The 13,689-nt window shown below is 26.3% G+C and overlaps 1 protein-coding gene across 1 annotated transcript; it reads right to left on the bottom strand.

The window, feature by feature from the left end:
• Nucleotides 1-2,764: 2,764 nt before the first annotated feature.
• On the bottom strand, nt 2,765-12,152 carry LOC100570799. The gene is made up of 3 exons (XM_003245506.4): nt 11,968-12,152; nt 5,214-5,325; nt 2,765-3,320 (listed from the first exon to the last, which is right to left on the bottom strand). The coding sequence occupies exons 2-3, from the start codon at nt 5,247-5,249 to the stop codon at nt 2,988-2,990; spliced, it is 369 nt and encodes a 122-aa protein (XP_003245554.1). The 5' UTR covers nt 5,250-5,325; nt 11,968-12,152; the 3' UTR covers nt 2,765-2,987.
• Between the last annotated feature and the right edge of the window lie 1,537 nt (nt 12,153-13,689).

Genomic DNA, 13,689 nt, shown 5'->3' with positions numbered 1-13,689 from the left:
TATTCATAATACATTTTTTTTATTACTACGCAATAGAGTAACAAAAAACAACTTTAATTTTTGATTTTGATTTAATTAATTTCTAAGAATGAAAAATGGCATTTTGATTAATTCTAATTTCTAAGTATTCAAAATCTAATTTTAACAAAAATTTAGGGACTTAATTGAACGCCCACATATGGTGTCAAACTGAATTTTGTAGAATGGGTACTTTTTGTGGTGAATAAAAAATTAATAAGTCTTTCAAATTAACATTACCTAAAGTCCTTAACCCCATGGTTTTTAATTACCTTTACAATATAACGTAATAAATTGAAAAATTGACGATGGCGTGAAGAAAGTGAAAACAGAGTACTAGAGCACTTTACAGATTTTTTGCAGACATTACAATTAATTAATATACTCTACATATTATTTATGCTTTTACAATGAAGTGTTTGGATATTGATTAGGAATTTCCACGTCGTTCAAATAGTACAATTATCTGCAACAGAATTTTATAATTGTATAAATACTATCATTAATTATTAATACTCGAAATTCTATTCAAATATTCAAATTATTGTAATAATAATTACTTCTTAAATCAAACTTAAGATGATGGTGGTTATCTATAATATATGACGTGTTGGTGACGCTTTGAAGTCTTAACATAATATTATGTGAAAGTATATATAGGCAGTTGACGATTTTATTACTATTACGTATTTTTTTTAATTGTTTGCTTTCTCTTCAACAGGCCTGTAGGTATATTATACGAGAGACCAATACATGTGGGTTGATGACTTTGAATACAATTAATGCATAGCAATTAAACACATAGGTTACCAATCATATGTGGCATACTTATATGGGCTATAATATTATGTAACTTTTTATATACGAGCAATATAGTTTATAAGATAGGGTATAACAAATAACGTAAGATTATATTATACCAAAACAAAATCAACAAAAAGATATAATAATATTTATGTAAAAACAAAGTATAAAAAAAATGGGTAAAACAAATGTGCAGTAAAACAACATAGGTAACTCTCTCCGAAATATTTATTCGACAAATGCAATAGAATGATTTTTGCTTCGTAAAAAATATTTTATTTATTTTAAATTTTTTGTATCTTTTATATATTATCGAAAAAATAATATTTAACATTATGTTCTATTTATTATGACTTCGATATCGTGGTAGGTATATTCAAGTAATTCAATTTTGAAAAACAAAATAAATATCGATCGAAGAGCATAATATATAATGTTATATGCATATTATTGGATGTTGACGTAATGTTTAATAATATTTTGTAAGTCTGTATCATCTAAGACGGAATCATTTGATTAATCTCTTGAATAGATTTTCCTCTATTATTTTAAATACCATATGTTCACATAACACTTTCAATTTAATATGGAGTATATCGTATATGAGTAACAACATTTAAAAAAAAGACCAATAGTATTGATTGTTCAAAGTCATTCATAGAAATGTGAATTAGTATAATATACTATTATTACGGTCGGTCCTGGCCCTTGTAGTTAAAGAAACAAAATTGTTTCAATAAAATTTTACATGATATAGATAACTAAGGATTAAAAAAAGTGAATAACTCAATATCAACTTTTAGGCACTTACCACGTTATTGATTTCAAGTCCTCTTGTACACTGTAGTTATACAATTTATACACTACATTAAATAATCTTGTATTATAATCCTATATAAAATATAATACAGAAGTATCTACCTATTTCAGAAGTTATAAAATACAATTTAATTTTTCAGATCACAGTGAAAACAATTTTTCATATTACCTATAAAGAATAAGGTAACATCATATATTTTTATCGTTGTTAAACTAATTATTTTCTTTTAAAAATTGACTTTGTTCAAAAGATTTCTTTATGAAATCAGAAGAAAATGTCAAAATCACACTAACACTTAATATTACAAAATTAATTATTTTTTGAAATATATTTTAAATAGGTCATTAGAAAAGTTTTTAAAACTGACATAAGTATATAATAATATTGCTTGTATATTCCAATATTGTGAATGAACAACGAATACATAGTTTTAATCTTTTGAAAAAATTTTAATTTACAATAGTATTATTTAAAAATACATTTATAATTTCTTTTTAAATTTTATCTTGAGAGTTGTATACATTTAAGAAATTTAAAATCTAAAAATGGGACTTGCGTCTTGCATTCAATTTTTTTTTATGAACTATAAAACTACTTTATAACTTAAAATTACTTATTATATAAATACATATATATGACAATCTAAGTTAAGCGTGTAAAACCGATTTGGATTATAAATGTGCATATTAAAATATTTTCTATTAAACTACCTAATCTCTGTTATAGCTTTGCCGACGGAACTTCACGGTGAGTTGCGTGATTCAATTGAAGCTACCATAGTATTAATGTGTATAATATTATTAGTAAAATATGCTGTTAGGCGCACACTACATAGTTGGAGTCATTGTCTGCGGAATGTTCTTGGCAAAGCTTACATATAATATTATTAATTTAAACGGACAGGGATCACGGAGACGAGTGTGAAGTGGATATAATAGAGTTTATCACGGTATGTATTCGTATATGGTTCGGTTTCCTTTTCGTTTGTCCAATGTGTAATAATTAAAATAATATGATATTATTTGCAATAAATCCAGGCCGAGGAGGTTATAAATACATATTATGATATATTATGTAGATATGTACATAACAATAGGGTATCAATTAATATTATACGCATCGTGACCAATATATATTTAATAGTATTATTATAATTTATATTATAGACAGTGCAAGTTACTTATATGTTATAATTTCGATTGGTCAAAATTTTATAATGTCCGTTGTATATTACAATAATTTGTCGTCGGTCAATCATAACGTGTGACCGTGTTATTTTTCCAAAAATTACCCATACGTACTTCTACCTTAGTAACCCTGCACTGTGTAGTTGGTTTTTTCGACACTAATGTCCCTTCTGGTGGAACGTTAGCTTTTCGACCAAGTACGCAATTCGCGCACTTCCGACCTTTGACCGCAACCGTGGTAGCCGTTCGTAAACAATCCAAACGCGCAGTTCTGAGTCGCCGACACGGAAGTAACGAGTCTCCTCCACCATGTACACACTTCGTCGGGTGCCAAGTCCACGGTGGCGCACCTTGAAAGTCGAATTTTTTTTCATGATCAACGCGGGTGCGTCGGCCGCATCTAGCGGATGACCCGCCAGCGTGGTCAGTCCGAGAAAAGACGAGAGGGTCGACTCGACTGTCGCCGCCGGTAGCTCCACGATATGCATTATCTGTATAATACACATCGCATATTATATGGGACTTATTATTTTATACCCAATATACGCCTACAATAGGTAATGTGTACATATTGTGCACCAGAGGGATATTATGGAATTTATTTCATATTTAGATTGTTAATTAAATCACCAGATATTTCAGGTACACCCACCCATATATACATGATTAAAACTGCAGTAGCACCAGCAGCGGCGCCTGATCGGAATAATGTTGTGAACTTATTGTGAACACAACAACGAGAACCTATTTTATAAACGTTAATATAATATGCATCACGTATACGTCATGTTTGTTGCGTCCGTTGTATATCCATATTATATTATATAGGTAATATATATTATATATAGGTATAGTATTATGTACAAACGTTCGCATAGTTTGTGACGATAAAAGGCAGCCACCTAAAGTGTTGATATAGGTATACCTATAATACCTACACGCTGTAATAATATTCAATAAGTCAGTTCGTAGTTCGTTTCACAATACAAATTAAATAACCTTATATTTGTTATAATTATACTTATAATAGTTATAATAACTACTTATAAGTAAGTAATTATAATAAATTGCATTGTAAAATAATTAATAAAAAACATATTACCAAGATTCAGAAATGTCCGTGTACTATATTTTATCATTGTATCTTTTTATGGTAAGTATCTATTAATATTACTATTAATTTTTTTTTATTATTATTGTTTATCTGTTAGGTATTACGTATGAAATTCAAGTACTATAAAACAATAGGTATATTATATTATATTCGTTTGTATTGTAAACAAATAATTTCCATAATATTCTCTCCACTCTAAAACGTTGACATATTTTATACTCTTTTCTAAGAAATTAGTTTTTAGCATGAAAAATATCCTATCAGACAATCTGTTTATTATACAGTTATTTCGCATGATTTTAAACGTTTTTTAATAGCACAAAAGTTGCCCCGGAGCGTATATAGATGTAATGTGTTTGAAAAAAAAAAATTGAAACTTTTTTTAAATAACTATAGGAAGAACAATGTTCTATACATATTTGGTCACATGGGTTATAATATATATTATCTATCTGAATAAATCTATACATTCAATGTGAATTTCGTGTTTTTGTGAAAATGAAAAAAGGTAATTATAAAGGTATGTTTGATCAAATTGTATTGTCAAGAATTGAATTATAATATATAATATCATATTATCATATAACTTATATATTAAGGTATATTATTATATATAATCTAGCTAGTCACGTTGAGAATTAATAAGACACGAAATATTGCTAAGCATTTTCTCGTCTAAAATTAATAGTAACATCTATTGCTTTTATTTTTTTATAGGTACCTAGGTATTTAGTTTTATTATGTAAGAATACTAGGGTGTAAGAATAAAAAAAAAACTAATGAGCACGCATAGTTTACGAAGTGATTCAATTGATAATTAGACGGCGCTCTATAATAGCTAATAAATAGTTTGGCACAAAAAAAAATTTAAATAACGTGAAAAATTAATTTATCAGTTATTAAAACATTCTATTCCTACACTACACTATTACTTTATTTTTTAAGTTTACTTACAACACGTTAAATAACTATAAATGAATTCATTCAATTTCAATAATATAATCCTATATTGTATTAAGGTTACCGAGGTGTTATGTTGATAAAATTAGTAATTTCACATATTTACACTCAACAGCAATTCGAGCTTTGGGGACCTGTCTGAAAACTACTCATGTGCATGAAACATAGGTATTATCTATTCACAGGGGAATTAACGAAAACGGTCCGGAGTTGAGTGTTATTCGTAATTTCTGTGAAAATAATTGTCGACAAATACCAATAATATTGGGAAAACAGTATTAATAATTGCTATAAGCGTGTTTCCTCAAACCTCGTCTTCTTGATTCACGTCGCCCAAATTGTTCATAATATCAGCTGTGTTCTTATTAAAACGTGATTGAGAGTTTCTGAGAGATGATTATATCGATTACGTCTTGATTTTACTGAAATAAAATATTATAAAACAATTTTAGTAGGTATACGTATATTATCTTATACTATTATCGCATTAAATGTTTACTGAGTAAAAAAAAAAAAATCAATGGATACACTGAAAACTCTAGACAGTCTAGATTATTATAATATCGATTAAAGAGAAAAATCCTATGCAATAACCAAAAAGCAATAGTATTAATTGTATTTTACAATCTTTTACATAATATCAAAAATATTTGCAGTTGTCATAATATAGTAAAGCTATTCACCAGATAAATTATATTATATATACTGTATAATATAGTAATATAATACAAACTATGCAATATTCAAGACAGCCATGTTAACCCACAATAACCACGTTGATTCAATCTTAAATTAATATTATACTGTAGGTACTTCTAAAACTCCGTTTGAAATTGAGAATGTTACAACAAATCAGATACAATCTGTGGTGTATATAGTAAGGTCTTTCAGGGATTTATTTGCTTTCACCTATACTTGGCCAATTTTATCTTTTATGTCATTAGGTCACCCGTCTAAAACAACCCTCGTTAGCGTCATAAATTGACATACATATTAATTATAGAACATAATATTAATTACCATGGTTGATATTATGTATATGTAGTTAAAACCTGTGCGAGAAATGTGAATGATTATTAAGGTATGTTATTATTTATTATACCTACATCTATTATTGTATTGTTAGGTCAACTTCAAAGAGTAAATTTAAATCGTACATTAAGTAGTAAGTTGTCTGAATCCACTTGTTTGATCTGCCTGATAAGATAATTATTTCAGAAACAGACATTTTCACCAATAATAATAATTGTTTGTCATTGGATATTATAAACCATTTATCATACATTATAACTTCCCGTATCGATAATAATAATATGGTCATTGACACCAAATATTGGCATGAATTTTTCATCTTATTCTCGACTAACATAATTCGCTTAAATGTATTGTCAAAACTAATCACATAAAAATAGAATTCATTAAATTCTAAATTTGCGTTTTTATAATAATATTTTATCTATAAAGAGGGCTGTGAATGTAATGCACTAAAAATACTATAAAATATGGACTTAAAAATTCTTGAAATGAAAATTTTTTTTTGAACTTATAAATTAACAAAAAAATGTGAATGCTTTTATTGAATGAGTGCATTAAAAATGACCTTTATTTTCAGTATCTTTTTTTTATATAACAGCCGGTTTTCATATAGAGTATTAATAAATACTAATAAATGTGCAATCCTAAAATAATTTTGAGATAACCATTATAATAGGGGCTAAGAGGATTAAAGCATATTTTAAGCTCAATATAGAAGTTTTGTCGCAGTCATTGTAAAGGAAAACGCATGGGATTATAAGATTTAAGGGCATTTAATATCCTGTAATAGTGTATAGTAGGCAGGTAACAGAGTATACTCTGTCAAATGCCAATATATTTAGTTTTAAATGTTATCCTGCTTATGTAGACTGGCGCATTTTATTATGTGTCGTCACGTTTATGAAAAATCTTTGAGAATACATTTTAGTTTTTTAAAAGCATTGTAAATCGTTCATTCAAATTTAGGGAAGTCTGTTATTATAAATTATAATTATTAGTATGTATTAATAATAGTTGATAATATTATGATACGTATATAGGTAAATAATAAATGGCATTGTTGATTATTTTGTTAAATAGGTGGATACCTACTTGAATTATATTATAATAAAAATGAAACGATCGTCAATATTCGAGTCAATATTCAATCGTTTAATCAACATTAGTAACCATTTATTACCCACCTGTACATAAGTTATCGTATTCAGTATAGTAACTTTATTTGTAGATGTGTTAAATTTCGGTGGCATTTTAACCACGGGACGTAAATTGTTAAATAGATTAAAAATAGAATGAAATACCTAGGTACTATAATTTATTTTATAACATCAAATAATATTATAATAATTAGGCAACTAAAACTAATACACCCCTCGTGTAAAAATGTGTCCTGATACACATCACAGTTTTTATGATGTTTCAGACTGCATATTTATAACTTTTTACAGACACAATTCTTGTCATAAGTTGCATTCAATATGACAATATTATAAAAACACCTGTTTAAGACAGATATTCAACATGGACCTGGTGAGTTTTAATTTGCAAATTAATGTATATAAGTATATAATTTGAAATTGTATGTACCATTTTAATTGTATACTTAGAAAATATCCTTCACCAGAAGTTTGGGGCTACAAAAACGTGACACGAATGTCCCCGGTGATGTGTTTTTTGTTTAACGGATAAAAAAAATAATGTAATTTCAAAATTTAATTAAAATCAGATAAATGTGGAAAAAGTAAATAAAAGAACACACAAAGTATCTACCCGTGTAAACATACAAACAAAATAATAATGATTTCATTTTATACACGTTTGCTGTTGTTGCATGTCGATGTATTTATTTGTATACAATTGTCGACAAATATTTATTTATATTTCGATTGAGTTGGTACGTGACATTTTATTTTTTTAATTGTATCACCCAGGAAAAATATGTATTTCTGTAAGTATTGGCGGTATGGGATTAATACCTATATAGGCTATAGGTATAGTTGGTATGATTTTTTTTTTTTTAATGTAAAATGGTTATGGTTTTATGTTTTGATCATATTCAATTTTTGTTGGATAAGGTTTTATGACAGCTGCAATATTTGATAGTTATAGGTACCTCTTATTCGTTGTTCGTATACATAACATAAAAATACAAAATATAAAAGTATGATATTGTGTTGTTTTGAAAATGTAACGAATGAGCGCAATAAGCACCTACTCTAACAAAATATTTAGGTAATCAGTATTTCATTATGTATAAATTATTATGATTTCTTCAAATTTGGAAATATTTTCAAACGACGAAACAAATTGTGTAAGTTCAATGTTTCTATAAATTATTAATATTTAATAAGCGAAGTTATATTAAGTTTTCACCATTAAACCTATTTATGAAAAATGTTAAAAGCTTCGCATGAGAGTGAATCTCGAATATTTATATTTCATAATTTTGTACGTGATTTTACATTTAGAAATGTTGTAATTTTATAATAAATATGTATTTATTATTTTCAGATAAAATAGGTATCTAAAAAAATTTCTTTGAATTATTGCTTTGGATATTTTTAATACAATAGTACATATATTTAAAAAAAAATTCTTAACCGAATTAACTATTTGTTGATTTTCAGGTACCTACACATTATTATGAATTTAATGTTTATGTTATTATAATTATTGTTCTTTAGTTATTGAAAAAATACCAGATTAAGAACGTTTGTTCAAAAAAAACGTATTCATAATATATTTGGTTGTAAACGTAGACAGATGTGTTCTTATGCAATGAGAATACAAATCGGGTACAATAATATATGAGGTAGGTTTTAAAATTGTATCAATAATATTTTATAGTTGAAATATTAAAGTTGATGAATGAAGGTTGATAATAATGTAAGTGATTAAATCCTGCGACTGGCCAACTATCGTTGATGCATTTTTAAAATGTTTAATATTTTTGTTAATAATATTATTTTCACCATATAATATTATAATATAACATTTAATACTCGTACATTTGAAAGGAAAATTCAAAATAATATATCTAGCACGTAAATATTAAATTTTAAACCTACCTATATGTACAGAATTTAGTTTTAATTATGTAGAACAAAATATACCATTTTGCATTTTAAATTCCGGTGAATTATAAAGCATCAATGATTAGTATAATTAAAATATAACGATGTCAAGTATTAAATGCAGCATTAATCGAATTTTTTCAACTGTTATACAATGTAATATATATTTATCCGATTTATGAATATAAAATCTTATCCAATGTTATGTATAAATATAGGAATATAGTATAATATTATAATAATATGGAAATTAAATTTAGCCGATAGCGTGAGTGTACATAATAATAATATGTAGTGTTATGTCCGTGCCAACTTGTTTTGCCCTGTCGGCATACTTCCGATTCGAAACGAGATCAAAGGCTAGTGGGCCATCGACGTTATGATAAATAATAATTATAATATATGTTCCATGGGCATACATTCAAAGTGTGATATCGTAATCACGGAAACAATGTATGAAAGTATTATGCGCCGAACAAACATGAACAATCGAAAATAAAAACAGTCGCGACAATATTGCATCCTGTTGTGCGCGGATATTACAACCGGTAGTATATTATTATTATTATTATGAAGTTAGCCGAAAGAATAGGAAGTCTACAGATATTCTTTAGATTTATAAACGGCTTCAAACAGAAATCGATTGTTCAAAAGAACTCTAGAATTAGGTATTACTTTTTAATGTTCCAACACAAAATGTCTCTTTGCACGGCTGCGTGATGTTTCCTATCCTTCCATCGGTGCATGTATGATAATCATGCAAATATATTTTATGAATCGATAGTGAGCTAATGGTCCCTTAAACAAAATTTAATGGCTCACGATTGGTTCATTAAATTTTTAGTGAACTATTAAATTTAATAAATTGTTTATGCAACCCAGTAAAAAAAGGCATACTTGTTTCATGTAATGCACTTCGAAAACTATGATTTCTTTGCAGATTAAAAATGATAACAAAAATCTAGATTATTTAAATCATTATTTATCACAACTGTTGTATACATTTAAAATTTCAAGTTTTTATTTCAAATATGACTCAATAATTTATTATTTTTATTATATTTTTTACAATTAATTTTGTTTGCACTTGTATAAATTATTAAATTATTATTATGTATCAGGTTCTCTATCATAATTTTACTATTTATAAAAATTGGCGTTTAGTGTAAATCAATTATTATTAATACATGAGAATAAAGGGGGGGGGGATTTCCCCCGGGGAAAGTATCACCTATACATTACATCTTGTTTTTTTCTTTATAAAAATAGGTTTTTGACTTTTGTTATCTTTAATTAAATAACTAAATGTTAGACTTATATTATAATTTTGAGACATTTGAGTGTATATGTGTTATGATAATATTCCTAGAAATAATGAATCTTTTTTTTATTGATTTATAATAATATATCGTAATTTGTAATTATGGTATACTTATTATAAAAATATAGTTTCACATTTTAAAATAGGTTTCAATTTTTCAAGCGTATTGAATATTTTAATTTTGAACTACAAAATAGTAATAATATTGGTTATGCAAATGAACCTCGGGCAAAGAAAATCGTTATAAATAAATTTGAACGTAATTTTATTCAAACGGATGGTTTTTATTTTTATATTAAAGTCAAGCATTAAAATTATGAAAAATATTTTTTTAAATGTATTTATAGTGTTTTAAATAATGGATTTGATTTAAATATAATCATAAAAGACATTTTTAGGAAACTGCTATAATGAGTTGTTCATTGTGTCCTACTTTTGTAATCTGTTAAACGTTAAATGCAGCTGTTTAAGCGATGCGTGGCGAATATATAACGAATATATTTATGAAAATATTACTGTACCTCATTTATTTTTCAGTTTAATTTAATTTTATATTCAAAAATGAACTCTAAAAACGTAACGTTTAAATTTGATATTTAAGAATTCAAAGGAAATTTCACATAATATATAATCTGAAACCTGAATTCGGAATTGTTATTATTATTTTTGGGTTATAAAAATTCATCATTCACCTATTACGTATAATAATATTATACTCGGACGTATAAATCATTTTACAATAAACAAAATCAACATAATAATGTAATGTGTTCTAAAAACTTATCGAGAATAGTTTGTGTTTATAAAGTATGTATGGTTTCATTAACCCAGTGGGCGGCAAAAGGCCACCATAGATCTAACATAACCAAAATATGATTGGAAGTAATTTTATCCACCTTAAACTTTATAGTTGTAATTATAGTATACGCGTAATTATCAAAAAATGAAAAAAAAATTGCAATATTTTCTTTTTTATCGGATGGATAACCATTATTAGACGGATAACAGTCTAAAATCTATGACATTTCTCAAAAGCGTAAAATGTAATGTTTTATTACAGAATATAAAATGCGTGTTGTTATATTAATGGTTTAAAAATGTTATTTACATTTGACATGTCTATGCGGGTGTAAAAAAATGGTGCATATACTACAGGGTTAATTAAATTTAAATAGGTATCTATATATTCAATTTATACTCAAATACTCAATTAAGTGTTATTCGTGTGTATAGAAGATTTTGTGTTCATTATAAACTTTACGGATAATATAATGTATTACTGATTATTATAGGTACCTAATACAATAATTATTTAAACAATGTATTACATAGTTCAATCAGCAATAATGTATTATCTATAGGTACGTAGTTAGGAAGAAAATATTATATAGTTCAAACATGTAATTGGGATAACATTATTATCGTGGTTACGTGTATAAAGAATAACAATTAACCTTTTCAAATTTAATTTAAGCAAACCAAAAACATACATTTAACTACTAGGTACAATAATTTGTAATAGTTAGGTATTTTTTTAATGTTCGTATAATAATATGTGTAATTATTTGTTACTATCTATTATTATTACTTATAAAATAATATGTTAATATTTATTATTTGTTGTACTTTCTTACCGTTGTATTAAAAATTGTGTTTGTATTCTTCCAGTTATTTTAATTGCAACACGAGTGTAATGTTATTAATAAAATGTTTTAAAAATGCGTGTATTGTGCGTTTGTGCACAAAATTAACACTATTCTAATGCAATTCACGCAATATCGTATTAAAACTATAAACTATTATCTACAGTTTTTACTTCAATTTTTTGCCCAGCAACAAACCCAGGATACATGTTTTTATTTAAATTAAAATGCTTATTATAAAGTAATACTATATTATTATTATTATAAGTATTTTTAAATATGGTTTTGGTAAAAAAATATATTTTTCTGGCATGTTTTATGCAGGCAATGGTGGGTATTAACTTGGTAATATTAAGTGGGCGTTAGAATAAGCTACCTAGTTACACATTTATCTTGTTTGTCCTCCAATATATAATATACAATAATGTCCTACTCGCATCTAATGTATTTATTAAAATTTAAATTAATATATGATACAATTATGTTTATAATAATATATTATATTATCAATGATTATATATATATTGTACATGTAGGTATACAGAATGATTTACTATAAGCGTGTTCATTGTTCATCAACATTTTTTCTTTAAATATGAATTTATTCAAATTCTGATTTTTAAAATTTTTAATTAATTTAGTATAACGTATAGTAGATACTCCTATACATGAATGGCTGAATATCGTAATATGGCATAAATAATATTTTCAAATACTTAAGTAAGTACCAACTTAAATTATTTATGACATTGATGCAGTACAAACGTGTTTTCAAATGTAAACTACCCCATTTTACAGTAATGTTTTATGTTTATATAAATGGAAGTATTTAAACACAATTATTTAAGTATTTAAAAATATGGAATGTAATAATAGTGTACTTAATAATTCCAAAATTTTGAATTTCAATAATTATATTATTTAAGGACGAATTAATAGTTGTGAACAATGTCGCAATGGGTTTGTTTAGGGAATCTCTCTGTATACAATATACCTAATCAACGATATTATTATATTTGTGTTGATTCCGAATTCGTAAATTTTCTAAGGTCATCTGTCGTCTGCAAGTAAAAAATATCATTCATTTTAATGTGTTCATTTTATCTGTATATATCCTTCAGACTTATTGACCATTATTCTGAACTCTAATAATTAACAATCGTCATCTAAAAACTATAAGAACATAATATTTAGTCAGTAATTTGTTATATTATTTCTCAATTTGTCGGAAGTTGTTGAGAATACGGTATTTGCGTAGTTTAAACCCAGCGAAGCGTGTAACTTGTTATGACGGTGTTGCGGGGACGAAAAAGAGACGCGCCCTTAACGTTGCCTTTCCACGTCATAACCTGGTTAAGTGGTAACTATACGCCTATAGTACTATGTAGCCAGTACAAGCTGTACTTATTAGTAATTGGTTTAATATTGTTATTATTATTAATATTAGGTACTCAAGCCTTACGCACGTGCGACGAGACATGTCAGACAGTTCACGGTGGAGGCTGAGGTGACGTGTTGTACTATAAATACAATTATTCGTATATATTTTTATACGTACAATATACAGGGTGATTTGTTTTAACAAACGTCATAATTAATAGTTATTACTGTTATAATTTTAAAGTTTGAATTTTTAAAGTAACAGTGAACTTGCAATAGATAAGTAGGTATACTTAGGTATTAGTAATTAAAATCTTTGTTTGGTTTGTATTA

Source organism: Acyrthosiphon pisum, chromosome A3, assembly GCF_005508785.2.
Source record: "Acyrthosiphon pisum isolate AL4f chromosome A3, pea_aphid_22Mar2018_4r6ur, whole genome shotgun sequence".
Lineage (NCBI taxonomy): Eukaryota > Metazoa > Arthropoda > Insecta > Hemiptera > Aphididae > Acyrthosiphon > Acyrthosiphon pisum.
The sequence above is the reverse complement of the archived record's forward strand: the minus strand, read 5'-3'. Positions and strand labels throughout refer to the sequence as shown.

Excerpts from the sequence above, each read along its gene's own strand:
- LOC100570799 (XM_003245506.4), bottom strand. The coding sequence starts at position 5,249 with ATGAACAATTTGGGCGACGTGAATCAAGAAGACGAG. Across the intron at positions 3,321-5,213 it reads ACGTGAATCAAGAAGACGAG|ATAATGCATATCGTGGAGCT; the intron begins GTTTGAGGAAAC and ends TGTATTATACAG.